Source organism: Protopterus annectens, chromosome 4.part0, assembly GCF_019279795.1.
Source record: "Protopterus annectens isolate FY-2018-M chromosome 4.part0, PAN1.0, whole genome shotgun sequence".
NCBI classification, from domain to species: Eukaryota; Metazoa; Chordata; order Ceratodontiformes; family Protopteridae; genus Protopterus; species Protopterus annectens.
In genome coordinates, this window is record NC_056733.1 from 696,285,081 (window position 1) to 696,305,635 (window position 20,555).

The 20,555-nt window shown below is 40.2% G+C and overlaps 1 protein-coding gene across 2 annotated transcripts in view; it reads left to right on the forward strand.

Moving 5' to 3' along the window:
• The window catches only part of LOC122799534 (P2X purinoceptor 2-like), a 409,405-nt gene that overhangs the window by 336,175 nt on the left and 52,675 nt on the right, over positions 1 to 20,555 (forward strand). Inside the window, exons 10-11 of one of the 2 annotated variants that reach the window (XM_044068663.1) lie at positions 16,662 to 16,727; positions 17,710 to 17,787. The exons of the other annotated variant lie outside the window; for it this stretch is intronic. Coding sequence (XP_043924598.1) covers positions 16,662 to 16,727; positions 17,710 to 17,787 — 144 coding nt within the window. The remainder of the gene's footprint in view (positions 1 to 16,661; positions 16,728 to 17,709; positions 17,788 to 20,555) is intronic. 2 annotated transcript variants of the gene reach the window in all.

Genomic DNA, 20,555 nt, shown 5'->3' on the forward strand with positions numbered 1-20,555 from the left:
CTACCCCACCATTAACTGGGAAAACTACTCATGTACCAACTCCTTAGCTCAACGCTTTCTGGAATTCATAAACTCCAATGCCCTGGATCAACATATCCAAACCCCCACCAGGGGCAACAATATCCCAGACCTAGTCATTACCAGCATGAGTGACCAGTGTTCCACACCTGAAGTCAACTCCTCGTTGGTCCGATCCAACCATAAGCTAATCACCCTTGATATCTACATCCCACCCCCAACCCCCATTAAGGAACCCCCTGTAAAAAATTTCTCCAAAGCCAACTTCATGCTTCTTAAGACAGAAGTGGTGAACTTCATGACACCCATGCAGATGGACAATACAGTTACAGCTGCTGAATCCTACACAAATTCACTCTATAAGTACTTACACAAGTGCATAGATCGTGCTATCCCAAACAGAACCAAGATGCTATCCTCCAAAAAAAGGAAGCCAAACTGGTGGTCCCCTGCCCATAAACAAACTGTACAACAGAAGGAAGAAACTGTTGCAAAACAGAGTAAAATCCCATGAGTGGAGGAGCTCCCTCGTCAGCCTCAGTAAGAAGCTGAGATCCCTTATAAGATCCTCCAAAGCTAGCTATGAAAACAAAATCGCCACTAATTCTAAGGACAACCACAAAGCATTCTATGGCTATGTCATGAATCTCGATGGAAACACCCAGATCTGCTCTCAGTTACAGCACAAAGGCATGAAAATTACAGAACCAACAGATATTGCCAACATCCTGGCAGATCGGTTCAGTGCTAACTTTACCCCCCACCCCCACCCCCACCCCCTAAAGGGCCCATATCTATACAGGAAGAATGCAGAGCCCTGTAATCACAACTAAGCAGGTAAAAGCTGCACTACCTAAAGCCAAAAACACAGCATCCATGGGACCAGACAACATCCCAGGCTGTGTTTTACATGAACTTCAGAACAAACTGGCTCCCCACTTAAGCACCATGTTCAAAAATAGCCCCACATCAGGCTTTGTGCCCACTGAATGGCACACAGCAACAGTTATCCCAATCCACAAAGGGGGAGCCACCACTGATCCCGGGAACTATCGACCTATTAGCCTGACGAGCCTGGTCTGCAAGGCCATGGAACTCATAAACAAATACATTGGTAACCTCCAAACTCTGGATCCCACCCAGTTTGGGTTTGTGAAAGGCAGACCATGCCTCTTGAACCTGGTTGACTTCTTTGAGGCAGTCACCAAAGCCATAGATTAGGGTAAGGTGGTTCACACAGCCTATCTTGACCTCGCCAAGGCTTTTGACACCATCCCCATTCTGGAATTATAGCTAAACTCACTAAACAAGGTATACATCCCTATGTCACAAGATGGGTTGCCAACTGGCTCACTGACAGAACCCACACTGTAAAATTTGCAGACTCCAAATCTGGCCTCAAAGCAGTGACAAGTGGAGTATCACATGGTTCCGTCCTGGGACCTCTCCTGTTTGGTATCTACTTCTCTGAAGTACAGGCTAACACAGAAGGCCTCTGGCTAACGAAGTTCACAGATGACTGCAAACTAGGAGCCATAGTCAAGTCCCCAAATGATGTAGACAACCTACAGTAGGGCCTCGCTGAGACAGATGCCTGGTGACAGATCCATGGCCTCAAGCTCAATGCCAAAAAGTGCAGTGTCATCCCCTTTGGTAAAAACTCTGTACCCATGAACTACCACATAGGCAGAAATCTACTTAACACCAAATGTGTGATAAGAGACCTTGGGACCCAGGTGGACAGAAGTCTCTCCTTTGATAGTCACATCGCCACAGTAGTCAGGAAGTCCTTCTACTTGGCACACCTCATCATAAAAGGGTTCTCATCCAGGAAAAAAGAGGTCATTGTTCCCCTCTACTTGACACTCATTAGACCCATTATAGAGTACAACGCCTGTTTTGGAATGTACCTCACAAGACATCTGCAGCAGCTGGAAAGGCCACAGAAGTACCTCAAAGAGGATTACTGGCCTCAAACAAATGCCCTACACTGACCACCTCAAAAAACTCCAGCTTTACTCCATAGCATATCACCTACTCCGAGGTGATCTCTGCCTAACATATAAAGCTATGTCAAACCCAGAGCTGTTGGACCTGCTACACCTAAAGAAATCCCAATCCCTCCGAGCTACATGCTCTAGGGACCTAAACCTTGTCACCACAATAAACAGGACATGCTGGAGGGATAGATTCCTGTCCCAGAGACTTCCCATACTCTGGAACAGGCTACCCATCTATGTCAAGCAAAGTTCTTCATTAGCACTCTTCAAGAAAAATCTTGATGAGTGGATGGGAAATAGCAAATACACCCCGGGGATCACATCTGTGTCTCTGCTCAACAGTGGCACAGGAAAATAACTTTCTTGGGTGGCGTAAGCCAGGGAACCTTGTTGGCTAGGCTTACATAGGCCCTTGAGCTGATAGCCTAGTACCTACCTATGAACCTATAATTTCATTAACTTGCTTTCTCTTAAAACTTGTTACTAGATTGAGCTACAGACCTTAATACAGTCCAAGCAAGAATGAGAAAAAGCACATTATTTTTTCTTTTGTCATGGTCTTTTAACCATATTTTTCTTTTTCATTTTTTTTTATAAATTGAAATGCCTACATTTCTTAAAACTGAACAAGGAGGAAGAGAGAAGGGAGAAAAAAAGGAAATAAATCAGGAGTACCTGTTTATAATTGTATCCCCATTACACTTAAAATAACTGATAAAACTTTGCTTTGTAATATGCAAAGAAAAGCATGCACTATAAAATAGTGTTATTAAGAAAAAATGTTTTACTTACAGTTCCTCCTCCCCTCCCCTAAGTATTTTCTGAACATTAATGACATGAAGTAGGGCATATGCTTTAGAGTCCCCCATAAGTCCAACAAAGTCCAAAACAATCTAATATTTCCACATTTTCTTTTTCTGTCTTATTTCACAGATATAACTATTACTGGCTTTATTCCTGTTCATCTCCATCTCCCAAATCCTGTCTCGGCTTCATTTCCAACATAGTCTGGAGTCTTCTAGTCAACTCTCTGCTGTCTTCCACTTTTAGTACTGTGTCCTTCTGCCACAGTTTTGTCAGAATCAACTCTTTCTGCTGGTAAGATTGCATATTTACTATTGAAGAAGGTCTAGGTTGCTTTCTCATAGCCAGGCTTGGAGCATATACACAATGTGCCCTTTCAGTTAAAAACTCCTGCTGTGAAATACCAGTCCAGTTGCTTATTTGTGCTTTCATAAAATTAATACAGTCTGTTCCTACCACCTTCTCTGTTATAGCTGGAAATCTCAGGGTTTTCCCACATACACTGTCCTCTAATTCTATTTTTTTTTTCAAAACATCTCTTCTTGAGCAGTCTCATTCAGCCAGCCTTTTCTTCATTTCAACCTTTGATTTTTGCAGTTTTCTTACCTTACCTGAACATTTGTTTAAAGCTTCTTCTGTTTTTTTTTCCAGACTTTTGTTGTTTGAGTTGATATACTCCATGAGTGATTTGTTTATTTTAGCCAGGTTTGTGTGCAGTTGTCTTATATTTTCCTCTAGGTTACTAAAAGTCATGTCTGGAGGTTGCTCTCCCTTTTGCTGAACAGCTGCAAACTTTTCCCAATCAGTGTTTTTTTCCCTACCTTTTGTAGCTAATTTTCTTTCAGGTCCTCTGTATTCTACTGAACTTTACCCAGAAACACAAACGTCAACTGGACTTCTCTGCTGAGTTTCTTTTTTCACACTGAGCTAGAATTAAGCTGTTGCTCAATGTGCAGCCATCTTGGAAGTCCTCAATTACATCAGAAGACTTGACCAAAGTGTTTATAGGACATAGTCAGAGGGAAACCTCATGCACTGACAGTATGCTGACCAAGTTCTGGAGTTTTCAGTCAGAAAAAGTGAAGTCTCTAAGTTGGTATCATTATTTAGTACTGCATTGTGGGTTCAGCAAATACAATTTTGGAAGGAAGCAGTGGTTACAGCAGTTCCCAAGAAAAAGAAGGATCAGAGTCTTCTACTGTCTTATAGAAAAATATCTGTTTTAAGTCATAAATATAAAGCAAAGAGGGCAGTTCAACTTCTTCCAAATTTAATCGACATTGATTAATGTGGACTTGCAGCTGTTACATAAACTTTACCTTAAAAATGGCTTTGCACTGGCAGGTTTACTGGGGGAGCTCCCCCATTAGTGCAGCCTCTCAGCTATACCACTTTTGGCAGTATGGTCTATTTTTAACTTTCTTGTTTATCCAATTACTTCAGCATGGCATTGAAATGTGATTGGACTGTGCTAACCAGTTCCTTGTCAGCTGATCCTCACATCCAATTGCATTAGGAGCCAGAGTGTCATACTGACTGTGGTGGAATTTATACTAATGAAGTCGTTGGCTGTGTTTGAGCCACTTCTAAGTGATATCAGGGGATTAGCTGAATGAAAGAAAGACTCTGGTACAAGTCTACAGAGGGACAGTTTTGGTAAGAGGCAGGCAAACTTGCCACCCTGCAAGAAACTTAACTAGTTTTTAATTCCTCATGCAGTGCTGTCACTGATTTCACAGACTGTCCATGATTATTGCCCACAGGGGTCAACAGGCAATCACTGTAATTACAGGGGTGCCAGAACAAGTTTTAATCATCATTGCTGATATGTTTGCTGTGAAATGCATTCCGCTGTGGGGTTAGATGAAGAAGCATGGAGTCAGTGACAGCTGTTTTAAGCTACAAGGTTCACTGAAGAGAAAAAGGCTGTATGAAGCCTGTTTTTTCATGATTTACATTTTTTTGCCCTCACCCTCACACGTCAGAAGTTCAGCAACAAATTGATTTGCTGTGTTTTGGCACAGTTACATGACAATGCCACTATGCTGCTAATGTTTCTCCACTGAAAAATGTCTTGTTAGAATCAGTGGCCACCCAGAGACCAGCTCAGAGTAATGTAGAACTTTGTCCAAAATACAAGAGGAATATAACTTTCTGCACTTGCATAGTTTTGCAAACTCCGCACCACACCAATGATGCTCTTAGCAATTCTAACAGCTTTTCTGATTGTCTAATAACTAATACTCTGTGTCCATTCTACATGTGATGTGTTTCCTGAAAAGTCAGCAGATACAGATAGTGTATTGAAAATGCTTAGCGCCCTCCTCCACTAGCTGCGAAGCAAATTTGTGGTGTTATGTGAGTTTTTCCCCTCACCTGAGTGGAGAATTACTGCACACAAGGTTAAGGGTTCAAGTAAGAGATTTGACATCCAGTGCTACATCAAAACATTTCTGGCAGGGATCAAGATATTTAACATTATGTTCTGTCTCCTGCTGCTGGTCAGGGTTTTCCTAAGTAAAATAAACAGTATGCTTTTAGTTTCAGTGTACTAATATTGGATGGTAGTGCTTTTTCTATTTACTAATACAGCATTAGCTTTGTACCTTTAACAGTACTGCGTTACATTCAGAAATGCAGAAAGGGAATTGTACTTCAAAATAGAATGAATGGAGCAGATCCAGCAGTTGTGTGTGTGTGTGGGGGGGGCTGATGGTGTTATTTGCGACTTTGTTTTTTTGCAGGTTGTTACAGTTTTGCCAGGCTGGTTGCATAGCTATAATTTTGACATGCTGTAAGCTATAAAAACTATGATCAGTTAATTTCAGCTGCATGTTCCCCTTTTATTTGCTTGTTATGGGAGAAAGTAGTAATCTGAGGAGGGGGGAAGAGAGAGAGATTACGTTCCTCTTCCAGACCCTAGAGGCAGAAGCAATCTGTCTTCTGCAGTTCTTCTGACCACACCTTTAGCTATGTGACTAAATGAAGATGGTATACAGTCTAATAAAGGGTCCCAGACACTGCTGACTACTTCCCCGTTTCATCATTTACTGCATATTTTACTGTAAAAATCTAAAAGAATAGATGTACCAATTAGGGATGAGGTTGGCCTATATCTGTAGAAGTACCTTCACACTACCAGCGATCAGCATTGATGAGGAAGAAAACAGCAAATATGCAAAGAACTAATGTATGCAGAGCAATTTGGGGCATAAAAGCATTGATTTGGAGATGAAACAAGTGATTTTTTTCTGTCACGCTAACTAATGGATTTATATAAAGAAAAAATATGTAGAAAACTGTTTTTGCATACATAGCTTATATAAAGCAATGTAATTTTTGCATGAAGCAATCTATATAATTATTTTCCCCACAACATACTTTTTACTGATGCATTCAAATAATTTACTTAAATTCATTGTATTCCCAGCCCTATACCTGACTGCAGCCCTGATGATTCATGTACACTGGAGGCACCGGGAAGATGGGAATGAATGGCTGATATCAGTTCATCATCCCAGGAGGAGAGAGATGGCTATACTTACCACTTGGGTGATACCTAGAAGGAGCACTGGGTTTGGGGCACATATGATGAATGAGCCTACTGAACACATGCTGCCAGCAGTATGTCACATACACATGAGAGTCATGTATGGTTGTATACATGACTCCCATGACATGCATTAACCATGGAGCTGCTTTGGGTGTTCGGGCTGACTCTTACATCTTTGGGAGGAAAACAGGATAATAAAATAATTTGTTTAGGGAACAAATGGTTGGTAATGCTCTTGCCCAGAATGGAGGTGTCCAATTCCCATCATGAGAGAAAAATGAATAGGGGTGCAGGAATGGGAGTCATTGGGAATCATTGGGAATCACTGGGAAAGATCCTATGGATAGGGCAGAGAAAAAAATACATGATGAATATACATATAGAAATATTTACACCGACAAATTATTCAATGCCATACTGAGTGATTTTCTATAACCAGTGTCTGTTTAGTGCCAGTGCAGAGGAATAATTTATATGCAGTAGTTTATGCACATAAAGAATTTGTTTACAAGTAATACTAGATTTTTCCCACAATAGCTGGTTATGTATTCATGTTTTTAAGAAGGATCTTATACAATGTATGCTTGGCGTGATAGAGATCATGCAGAGGAACCAGTGATATAAGTGTAAATATGCAAGCATTTGCTGATTTTACAAGGAAATGAGTTATGCAGTGTGATTTACTCTGATAAAATAATTTATATATGGTGATTTAGCCATAACAACAATTTACCTATAATAGCTGCAGTGCATTTGCCTGACAAAAAAAAATTATTTGTGGTTTCACAAGATAACAACAAAGGGGCTATGAGTTTTAATGCCAAAATAATTTACATGCAGTAGTTTTGGCTTGCAAGCTTCTTTAAGACAGTGTCAGCAATTCTTTTCTACTTTATAAATAAAGTAATTACAGAATTTGCAAGAAAATGATTGATGTGCAAAGATGGGAACCAAACTGATTTATAAACAATTTATTTATCTATTTTGCTGACCGGGAACGTTTGACTGCAAAGGACCCATATTCAGCAGAGGCCCATAGTGAAAAGTTCCAAGAATAATACAACAGTTAAAAATACTGTTTGTACATTTAAACATTGCTGTCAAGGTAGGTAAAACATATTACACTGAAGATACATAGGACATGAAGCATAACAATTCCCAAGAGTCGTAATTGTTACAAGTTTTTGTTTGTTTGTTTGTTTGTTTTTGAGCTGGTGAGTACTGGATGAAATAAAAAATAAAGATTATGTGGGGAGGAGTAAGGTGAGAGATATGGGTAGAGAGCAAGATTCTGTGATGGGTGGTTAGGAAAGGGATCTCATTTGTGGTGAGGGGGGTTTCTAGATACAAGTTAGGGGGATTTATATTGTTGAATGGCAGTAAAGGGTGAAACAGTGTGTGTGAGATGATATATGTGTGACTGTTTGTAAAAGAGGTATGATGTTGTGGGGATATGTGGGGGGATAAGGTGAAGGGTGAGGGTAAGATTGAGGGGAGGATGTTCAGACAGGAATGGGAGGTCTCAGAGAAAGATGGGATGCAGATGTGTTAGGTTGTTTGTTGTTAGTAGTTAGATTGTCTCTATTTGATAGTGAGTAATTATAGCTGTAAGAGCCAAGGTCAGAAAAAAAACTTCACCAGCTATTTTTGAGGTGCTGTTTAAGTTGAGTTTTGATGGTTGGTAGTTTATCTGCAACTGTAATAGAAAGAGGGATAGAATTCCAGTTTTTCGAGATGTAGTTGATCTTGACCTTGCCATTCAGAATAAAAAATTTGCATACAGTGACCAGTAGTTTAAAAGGAACTAATAAACCATAAGCACTACTTACTCTTATACTCTCTACGATTACCTTGTCCCCTATTGGTCCGTTTTAATTCAGTTCCCTATATTACTCTAGCATGTCCAAAGGTCAGTCAATGGTTTCCTCTCCAGTCCAGCTGGTGAATCTGGGAATTTTGAGGCAATGTTACAACTGTCTCATGTACACGGACAACCCTCTCCTCCTCCAAACAGGTTCAAATATATGTGAATGATGCAACCATATAGCCAAACTGGAGGCTGAGCTCTCTCATCTCAAAACTGGTGTAACCAGTCAGGAGGAGAAGGTAACCTCACACAACACAATTCCAGTATCACATAGTCCCACCACAACAGCGAACCAAACACATAAAAACACAAAAACATACTCAGAGGCTCTAAATAAAAATCTACCTAAGCAACAGAGACCTCCAAAGCAGACATCCAAGCAAACGCTACCCCAAAACAAAACACGACAACACATAGCACACAAAGTCAGTGTGCCAAGCAGTCACAGCCCTTAAGGCTGAATAACACACCTGATACTCTTGTAATAGGTGACTCTATTGTCAGACACACTGACATCCCGCTCACCAGGCTGAATAAAGAGAAGGTCACAGTGAGCTGCCTGTCGGGCGCTAGGATCCGCCACATAACGCAAGCACTCAGGTCACTCCAAAGCAAATACAAATATGACTCAGTCATTGTACATGCTGGCGTGAATGACCTGAGACGTACCTCCCTCGACTACATGAAAAGAGACATAGAGGAGCTCTCTGATCATGTAGCCCAGGCCGGTATGACCCTGACCTTGAGCAGCATCTTACCCTCACCTAGAATGATGCCACAGTATAAAGACAAAATGATCGATTTTAACAATTGGCTAAAATTTTGGTGTCATTCAAAGGGGATCCAGTGTCTGTCAGCCTGGGATGACATGCTCGACAAGCCACGTTGCTTCGCTAGGGACAGCTTGCACCTGTCACCCCTGGGCTTTCGGATATTGGCAAAGGCTCTTGCCACCCCCATAGTGCCTTTTTTAGGCAAGGCTCAAAAGTCAAACCCACCTCCATAGGCAGCACAAGGAACAAGAAACTAAGGGTAATGCTGCTAAACACCAGAAGTCTTAACCTCAAGATGCATTGCACTCAAAGCTCTCCTCAGTATGGAGAACATCGATATCTGTGCAGTGACAGAAACCTGGTTCAAGGCTCCAGAGAGCACCCCAGCACTACCAGGTTATACCTCATATCATGCTTTTCGGCCCCAAAACCCGGACCGAACCACAAAAGGAGGGGGAGTTTCCATATATATATCAAGGATATCCACACCTCCAGGTTAGTGGCATTGCACGAAGTATCGGAGACCATCCATGTGCAACTGACAGTGGGCAAGACTGCTTTTCAGTTTATAGCATCCTACAGACCACCCTCTCAAAGTCAGGAATCCCACTCGGCTTTCTTGAAAACATTGGAAACATGAAGATCTCTCTGAATACCATTATACTGGGTGACTTCAACTACCCAAACATAGACTGGGAGCATTACTCAAGCCCCAGCACCTTAGCCCAAAGGTTCCTGGAATTTATAAACTCAAATGCTATGGAACAACTAGTCACCACTCCCACAAGAGGGGAAAACATACTAGACCTGATCATTACCAACATGGGGATTCTATGCTCCATACCAGAAGTATATCCCTCATTGGTAAGATCAGACCATAAATTAATTTCACTGGATATCCACATCCCGACCCCACCCCCAGCCCAGAAAACCACAGTGAAAAACTTCTCAAAAGCGAATTTCACACTTCTCAAAACTGAAGTGGAATCCTTCAAGGCCCCAGGGCCAGTGGAAACTACGGCCCAAACTGCAGAATCCTATATAAACCCATTCTACGGACATCTCCAGGAATGCATGGATCATGCTATCCCAAACAAAATCAAGACCCAATCATCCAAAGGCAGGCATCCAGTCTGGTGGACCCCAGCCATAAATAAACTGTACAACAGAAGGAGGAAGCTACTAGCAAAATCCCTAAAAGGGAAGGCATCTCTGATCAGTACTAGCAAAAAATTACGATCCCTCATAAAATCCTCCAAGGCCAGCTTCGAGAGAAGAATTGCACAGGACACTAAAGACAATCATAAGGCTTTTTTCAGTTATGTTAGGAACCTGGAATGCAACTCCCAGACTTGTTCTGAGTTGATTCTAAACTACAAAAAATACACTGAACCCACAGACATCGCCAATATCCTGGCAGACAGGTTCAGTGCAAACTTCTCCACCCCCCCCAAAAAGAGCAAGTATCTATCCCGGCAGAGTGCAGCCTCCCAAACATCTCTGATGCTCAGGTGAAGGCCGCCCTCTCCAAAGCAAAAAACACTGCTTCCATGGGACCAGATGGCATCCCGGGTTGCGTCCTACATGAACTCCAAGAAGAACTAATCCCTCAAGTAAAACTGCTGTACAATCTCAGCCTCACTACAGGATATGTGCCCAAAGAATGGCGTTCAGCAACAGTGGTCCCACTCCACAAAGGTGGCGCCTCTGCAGACCCTGGAAACTATTGCCCCATAAGCCTGACTAGCCTAGTCTGGAAGGCTATGGAGAGGATCATCATGGAACTCATAAACAAAGACATTGGGGACCTACAGACACTAGATCCTACCCAATTTGGCTTCGTCAAGGGCAGATCCTGCCTTTTGAACCTGGTCGACTTCTTCGAAACAGTCACCAAGGCCATAGATGAAGGGAAGGTAGTCCACACAGCCTATCTGGACCTCGCAAAGGCATTTGACACAATACCCCACTCGGGCATCATAGATAAGCTATCCAGCCTAAATATAAACCCCTATGTCACAAGATGGGTCGCAAACTGGCTCAAAGACAGAACCCACAGAGTCAGAGTTACTGGAGCCATGTCAGACTCGAAACCGGTCACAAGTGGCATCCCACAAGGTTCTGTCCTGGGACCTCTCTTGTTCGGTATTTACTTTTCTGAGGTACAGGCCAACGTGGGAGGACTATGGCTCACCAAGTTCGCAGATGACTGCAAACTGGGTGCCATAATCGACTCTCCAGCTGACACAAACAGCCTTCAAAAAGGTCTCACAGAAATGGATAACTGGTGCCAGAGCCATGGTCTAAAGCTAAATGCCAAAAAGTGTATAGTCATACCCTTTGGCAAAAACAATGTGCCCACAAATTACCACATAGGTGGTAATCCATTAAGTACAGAGAAAGTAATTAGGGATCTGGGGACCCAAGTTGATAGCAATCTCTCCTTTGACAACCACATTGCCAAAGTGGTTAGAAAGATCTTCTACATAGCCCACCTCATCATGAAAGGATTCACATCTAGATCAAGAGAGGTAATCATGCCCCTTTATTCATCCCTCATCAGGCCCATCATAGAATACAATGCCCCCTTTGGGATGTACTTTACTCGACACCTGCAGCAATTAGAAAGACCCCAAAAGTACCTCACCAGGAGGATCAAGGGACTCAAACAGATTCCATATGCTGCTCGGTTAAAAAAACTCCAGCTCTACTCAGTTGCATACCGCCTACTTCGAGGCGATCTATGCCTGACATGTAAAGCTATGTCCAACCCAGAATTAATGGACATGCTCCACCTCAGTAAATCTAAATCCCTTAGAGCCACGCGCTTGAGGGACTTGAACCTCAGCACAGAAATAAATAGAACATGCTGGGGGGACAGATTCATAACCCAGAGGCTCCCTTCGCTCTGGAATAGTATTCCAATTCATGTTAGGCAGAGCACCTCACTGACTTGCTTCAAGAAGAATCTTGATGAGTGGATGGGGGATCGTAGGTTTGTCCCGGGGATTACTTCTGTGTCACTATTAGACAGAGGCACAGTAAACTAAACTTTAAAAAGGGCACAGTATACTCAAATCAGGGGGTGGTGTAAGCCAAACACAATCGGGCTAGGCTTATAAATGCCCCAGGGCAGATAGCCAAGTATGAACCTATGAACCTATGAACCTATGAACCTATAAGAGTAATTTTTAGAATGAGAATGATTTTCCCTCCACCCCACCTCAGTGTGCTATGTATTGCAGCTTTGTAAACCCCCTTTCACCAGACAGTGTCCAGCTTATCCTACAGATCAAGGACAGTCCTGATGGGAGGGACCCAGTTAACAAAGATTCTGATTTTGCTGGAAGTCAGTGCAGAGGATTAAGGGTTTGAGTCATTAATGATCTGTTTCTGGTAGTCCAGGATTTGATTCCTTCAGCCTAAATTGCTTACTGTGTGACTACGGCCAAGTCACTTAACTGGACAGTGCTCTGGGAAATTAAGCTACATTTTTCAATGGTCTCCCGGATCTCTTGTCTGGTAACTAACTATGATTTGGAAAATAAAGCAACCACAGCTCCTGCTAGATAGAAGCCTGCATCTGTATGCCCCCTAAGGTGAACTGTCCATTTGTGTTTTGTTTATAACTGAATTTATTTTGATAGCACTTGGGCAGAACAGATACATCTACCCTATACAATGAAACAAATGATTTTTTTGAGAAACTAGTTCATTAGAGAAGGGATTCATACATGGATAAATTATGTAATACCTGTTTGTGAAAACAGACTGGGAGTAACTGAGGAAAGGGATCTTAGGCATTGGAAAGACGTGAGGATGAAAGTGATACACTGGGAATAAAACTTTAGACAGGAATGAAAAGAAAAGTAAAAACAAACAAAAAAAATATAATAGCAGTAAGTGCTTTTCAGCTTAAAAGATCATAACACACTAACCACTGCCACATAGAGCAAGCACCCAAGAAAAGCACAAAGAAGCTGGTAAACACATCATTCAGACTTAGAAGAAAGTCCAAATAAATTGTTTAATATCTTCTTAGCATTCTTTTTGTAATCATGGAGTACTGTAAATGCTCTAGCAAGAGATTAATACTTAACAGCACCGAGGGAATGCTTAACAAGATTGTCTTCTCTCCAGTTTCAGAACATTATTGGGAGACTCCATGCACTACAACAATATCATATATTTAAAGAATGATTAACCTCTCTCTCTCAGTGTATGAAGTTTATTTTGGAAAAAAAAAACAGCCTGTATTTTTGTTGATTCAAGATTTTTTTCTGTTTATAGTTAGAGACTTATTATTTGTTGTTCTCTTCGATTTTATTTAATTACAAACATGAGCTTTATAAGAGCAGATACTGTGGAGGACAAATGGACTTAAGAGAAGATGCCTGTGTACATGTGATAAAGGAAGGTGATAGAATGTGCACATGGAAAAGCATAGCCACCTTTAGGCACCAGTAAACCTTGCAGTCACTGGAGGCCCCTTGTTCATGAGGGGGCCCCAAATATAGCAAATTATCTCATTTTGATATTTTGTTACTTGTTCGTCAAACCAGCAAAAGGTAGTACACCAGTCTTGTGTACTTAATAAACCCGGTAGGTAGTAATAGCTCTCATTTAGATCTCTTTTAAAATTCAAAGATACCTCTGGTTATAGTAACATTGTTTGGTCAAGTAACAGGCTTCACAAATTTACGAATGTTTTACTCCTGACATAGTACCATTGATGTAGTTAAATCCTGCTGGTTGTCTTTCTCTTCACTACAACTAACAGCATAGCCAACTTTAGGCACATGCAATACCAGTGGGTGCAGGGGGCACCCTAATAATCCTTGTCTGTGTGTGGGGGCCCCATAAAAGATGCTACTGCTTTTGAAAAATGAGGAGAAAAAAACAATTATTAATTTTCCAATTACACACTTTATCAAAAACAAGGTTGTAATATGACCCTGTTAGGATAAAACCAGTAATTATTGAATGAACCTGAGCAAAGTAAGTGCTAGAGATCAGCACCTCAGAGCGACTGATCTCAATGCTTACCTTGAATTTTAAGAAGAGCTGATGCTTCTGATATTCAGGGATAGCTTTCTTTTGCAAGGAGGGGGATTTTTATAAATATCTGCAGGACACCAGATACTGTAACACAACTTCTTTGCTTAAAAATTCTGCTCAAAGCCAAAAATAATAGCATAATAAAGGCTCAAAATCCTGATCACTTTTTAAATATTACTCTAATTCATTTTGAAAAGGTAAGAGAATAACACATTTTCAATCAACATGCAAAGAAGCATGAAACTCTGATGCCTGGATTTACTGATGGTCTGTAATCCTGAATGATCTACCAGCAAATCAAACTTTTTAAGAGGGTCAGCACAAAATGATTATACAAAATCAGGGACAGTGGCAGGTATGCAGTACTCCTTAATGAGGTAAATAAATGTGACTTACCCCTGCTGTTTGAAGACTACTAAACAAGTCACTGATCTGATGTGGCAGAACTAATGTTGCACAATGTATTGCTTTGCACTGATGTGCAAAACTAGCATTGCTATGGCTTCAGTGTGTGTGTGCGTGTGTGTGTGCATGTGTGTGTGCGTGTGTGTGTCTTTATGTGCATGTGTGTGTCTTCGCACGTGCAATGTAAGGCTAGCTAGTTGAATATGATTTATTTCACTTTCTCCTCTCCCCCAACGTGTGTGTGTGTGTGTGTGTGTGTGTGTGTGTGTGTGTGTGTGTGTGTGTGTGTCTTTATGTGCACGTGCATGTCTGTGTCTTCACACATGTAATGTAAGACTAGCTAGCTGGATATGATTTATTTCACATTCTCCTCTCCCCCAGCATGTGTGTGTGTGTGTGTGTGTGTGTGTGTGTGTGTGTGTGTGTGTGTGTGTGTGTGTGTGTGTGTGTGTCTACCCATGTGCTGTGATTTCCTCCAGCAATTCAAACAGGTGAAGTGGAATTCCTCTCGTTTCCCTGAAGTTTGATGTGAAGAGTGTGCATGTGTGTGTGTGCGCGCGTGTGTGTGTGTGTGTGTGTGTGTGTGTGTGTGTGTGTGTGTGTGTGTGTGTGTGTGTGTGTGTGTGTGTGTGTGTGTGCGCGTGTGTGTGTGTTTAAAAAATATTACTGATTTTTATGTGGGCATACACACAGTAATACTGAGCACATACATAACTCTTTTGCATAGCAGTAATAAAATGCAATTGACAAGTAATTAACTTTTAAAAATATGGCATAAAAGCATAAACATTCAAACTCATATTTATATCCATATATTAGAACTTCTATGGGTCAGGTGATCCCCACACCTCCAATTGTATAAATGGATTCTGACAAAGACTTAGTGGTAGCCTCTGCCCTGTACGCCATCTATTTTAGAAAAAAAAAAAACAGACCTCAGAGGTTTGTACGGAAGGTTACTGTAGCTTGGGTGGGGGCTGGGGACAGGGATGTGTCCATTACTATTTTAATTTTCACCACAATCAAAGCCTAGAGGTATGCACAAGGGGTTATTATAGCTTGTGTTAGGACTGGATACTGTGTTTTTTTTTTTTTACTTTTATCACATACCTCAGAAATGTGCAAAAAAAGGTCGCTATAACTTGTGGAGGGAAAGTGCACTCTCTAGGAGCAACAAAGTAGAATACATTACTGTAATATCTATTTTTTTTCACTTTCCTCACATACAGGTGGCTGCTTTTTGTGGGTAGGGATGAAAAATGAGGTGTCAGGAGGTGTGCAATGCATATGGATGACAGCAGTCACATGAAATACATCACTGTAGCCATTTGAACCTCTGCGTATCTTCACAAACAATTGTCTTGGGTTATTGTGAGCTAATATTTTGTTAGCTTTGAACATTAAGCTTTGGGCAAAACTTACATCTTCTTTGAAAGAAAGAATAAGACTGAAATTGTTTTTGTACTCGTGATTTTTGTTCAGTCCACTATTGGATTAAAAGTTTGGGAAAATACTCAAAAATGTACCTTAGAGCATCTACAGCCCCATAGCTTCTGACAGCCCTGGCTTAACAGAATTATTGTAAAAGAAAAAAGTAAACTCGGCACCACAGCACTCAGTAAAACAAAGAAACTCTATTGACTTACTGCTGCTAGTTTAAAAACCTTCACCAGGTAGTCTTCTTCAGGCAAATGGTGAGTCAAGGAGAACAAACCATTTAAATACACACCTACTTTGCACCAATGCACTAAAACACTTTATCTATATGCTATTTCCCATTCTTCTAGACTAGGTCTGTTTTAAGTGCATGTTACTTTAAATCTGCTGATCACATGATTTTAATAAATTAATTGAGATGTGTATTTAAATGCTTTGTTCTCCTTGACTCACCATTTGCCTGAAGAAGACTACCTGGTGAACGTTTTTAAACTAGCAGCAGTAAGTCAATAAAGTTTCTTTATTTTATCGAGTGCCGTGATGCCGATTTTACTTTTTCTTTTACATTTATTTTATACTTAGTACAATCAGTTTTGTTTATGAGGTGGAATTTTTAATTGTTAACTGAATTATTCCCTAAATGGTTAGTGCTGGGCTGTCTTGGTTAGGTAAGGTGTCCTGAAAGTAAGTATGAACGAAAACTAAAGAAAAATAATAGTAACTGCACTTTGTTGACTTTTTCACAGGCTGGAAAGTTTTCTCTAATTCCGACGATTATAAACCTCTGCACAGCACTGACATCCTTTGGGGTGGTATGTATCGTTATTACAATTACTTGATGCTGTTTATTTCATTACTACTTATACAACATAACAACTTATGAGAGGGGCAGAACCATTTTATCAGAATTTCTCTGTTCTCCCCATTTTTTGGTAACACCTATTTAACAGCTTCACCTCATACATGAACGCATTCAGTTATACACGTTTATACCTGCACTCATTATTTCTTAATGGCTTGTCACGTCTTCACTATTTTACCATTCCATATGAGACCGCTTGTTTCCCTTTGTCTTATTTCTGGTGTCCTGTCAACTCTTTTGTCACAAGTCTTATTGCAATCCATGCTTTCGTACATATTCAGTGTAATTTTCACTTGACAACAGTCCAAAACCTATTCTAATTTGTGATATGATTTAATGATTATCCTATATTTTACTTTAGTATAATACAAATACTGTAATGGACATGTGATGAAATCTAATTCCCTTTATAGTTTTTATATATAATATGTAACTATATTCTTCTACATGAAATGTTCAAATATAGTAAATATTTCTGTATGAGCTTCTTAATATTTTTGTTGGGCTTTAGTTACCAGAATGATATGGTTATACACATTATAGTCTATATTTTTATTTGTTGATTGTACGATTGAGCTAACCTGTAACCAAGTCTTTGTAGCCAGAATCCAAAGCCATGCTTCTGCAGACAGATTCACAAGGTATTGTATAGCAGGCATATAGTGTACAGCTTGTCACACATATAAACCACCCTTTCTGCAGGCAGCATTTAACACAATTGACATCAAGCTTTGACACAGTGACAAGAAAGCATAGATGGATTGATAGGTATTGTTGTGAAATATTTACATCATTCCCTGATTTGTACTTTCTGTACTGATGGAAATACACAGATAAAGCAAGGAAGACAGCGCTTCTATAAAATGCTTACATAGTTTACTAAACTTAATGGCCAGATAATAATATAACTACACAATGATTTTTTTTTTCAGGGTTCTTTTCTATGTGACTGGATTTTGTTGACATTTATGAACAAAAATGAAATCTACAGTGGAAGAAAATTTGATGAGGTAAATTATCATCTCTTTATAGTCTCATCCCTAATTTTGCATAGCAATACATCAAACACACTTTACTCAACACCCATACTAGTGGTGCTTAAAACCTCTCTAACTAACAAGTATGATCTCCTAAGTCTGGATTACTCAGTCCTACTTAGTATGTCATATGTGCAACATTAACAAAAATGTACGTGCATAAAGTACAAATAACTAGGACACTGCAGACTTCACAGATACCTTTAAATTAAGTATTTGAGAAACATTAAACTGCATGGTAAAAAGCTGAAGGTAGAGCAGTGATACAGAAATGAATGCTGCTTCTCAGTGCTTGGTTCTGCAGTTTCCTATTCAGCTGGGTTCATCAGTTACTCTGGCTGGCTTCTTCCCACATCCAAAATACACAGGTGACAGTGCGTGTGCACGTGTGTGCATGCATGCGTGTGCGCATGTGCACGTGTGTGCATGCATGCGTGTGCGTGTGTGTGTGTGTCCTGTGATGGGCTGTCACCCATTCAAGATTTTGTTTTTCTGCTTTGACATTTAATTGCCAGGATGGGTTTTGGCTTCTCTATGCCTCTAAACTGGATTAAGTGACAACTGGAGAATGAATAACCCACAGCTATAGATTGTTATAATTTATCTAGGTCATAGTTTAGTTTTGCTGAGAACATTTGGGTTATATTTTACTTAGTGTTCAGACGTTTGCAGCTCACTTGCTCACACTTGAATGCTCATCTGTGTATTCTAGTGGAAAACTGGAATGCAGAGCCTTTGTTTCTATATAAACTTTATTTAAGTTTCTGCAACTTCAGAGGCAATATATTTAGAGAATGAGGTGGGGGCAGAGCTATAGGATTGAAGGATCAACATCAACTTAATTGAACTCAAACAAATGGTGCTCAAGTAACTATTGTAGGTCCAAAAATATGCCATTTCCTAACATGACCTGAAGTCAGTAAAATTACTGAACCCATCTTTCCCCTAACAAAGCACTAGCATATCATTGTGTAAATGGTATGTCATAACCATATATTTGACATGTGAGATCATTGTCTAAGTCTGGTTGATTAGAACTATAAAATTCCATAATGAATGACATTAGGAGATGGAAACCCAGAACTCTTCACAATTAATCATGTAATTTCCATCAAACAAGTTGGCTGTAAAGCAGTTTAAAAATGTTATTCAACATTACCTTATCAGAGTAGTCTCTGCTGTAATACAGCAGTTTCATTCAGGATTGTCCTCCTAATCCATTGAATAGAAATGTTTGTTTAGTATGAAATAAAATAAGACAAACTTCATACTAATGACATCTGGCAGAAAGCTCCATCATCCTGCAAAACAAAAGGGTTATATTAAGCCTCAGGTTTGGTATCAGTGATAACTTAAGTAGTGTGAAGTGAGCAAGAAAGTTATTATGGCTGCTATGCTCAGCGAAGGAAGCACTGATAGAAGTGAAAAGTGCAGTTAACAATTTCTATCCCACATTTGTTTAATGTATTTGACTAGAAGTTAGCTCTTTAGTCTGACATAGGTTATAATAAATGTTAATATTCTACATTTTTGATGCACTGACAGCTTCACACCAGGCCTATATACTGCTGAGGACCTAATACTCACAGCTTTTAGCTACTTTTGCATAATGCATAGAAAAGGATTACTGGAGACTGTCAGTACCTAGGAGGCAATGGTAATCGAATGCTGGCATAAGTGCAGAGTTCTGTTACACTGCAGCATTCTGTAGCCCATATGAGGTTACAGACCTAGGTAGTGCTACTACATTCTGTGTCCTAGAAAGAGGAAAGAACAAACTGCAGTATACTGTTGCCCTTTTTTAAGCTGACTGCACTTGAGAAACACATCTGCTACATGACGAAATAGGATTTCTTTGTCAAAAGTGAAATTACACTCTTAAAATATACACTTAGTGATATAGGCTTATAATTCAGAATGGAACTATGCTCCTTATAGATAAATGGCACTAAGTCACCCAAAGCTTGTACAGGTTCCTTTTTCAAAACAAAACATAAGATTTTCACCAGATCCTCTCCAAAAAAACAGGAGCTCCATCTGAGCAGATTATGTAGTCCATAATCCTTTTCTTATTTATTTATGATTTTATTTTTATTGTTGCAAACTATTCCCAGTTCTATAGAAAACTATTCATTTGATCAAAGTATTTGTAGGGAAGCCCTCTTAATAAAAGTTTAATCATTGTGTTGCTTGTTATGTTATCTATCATAGTTTCATAGTAGTGTACTAGGCTATCTGCCCTGGGGCATTTACAAGCCTAGCCAACAATGATGTGGCTTACGCCACCCCGTATTATATAATTGCGCCTCTCTAGTAGTGACACATGTGGGACCCCATTATTTAGTAAACTATACCTCTGTCTAGTAGTGACACTGAGGTGACTCCCGGGGTAAACTTACGATCTCCCATCCATGCATCGAGATTTTTCTTGAACAGTGCCAATGAAGGGCTCTGTCTCACATGAACTGGGATTTTGTTCCAGAGTACGGGTAACCTCTGTGTTATGAATCTATCCCTCCAGCATGTTTTATTCATATTTGTGCAGAGGTTGAAATCTTTAGCTCAAGCGTGGTTCTGGTGGATCTGGATTTTTGAGATGGAGCATGTCCATCAGTTCTTGGTTGGACATGGCCCTATATGTTAGGCACAAATCACCTCTGAGCAGGCGGTATGCTACTGAATAGAGCTGGAGTTTCTTTAATCTAGCTGGATAAGGCACATGTTTGAGACCCATGATCCTC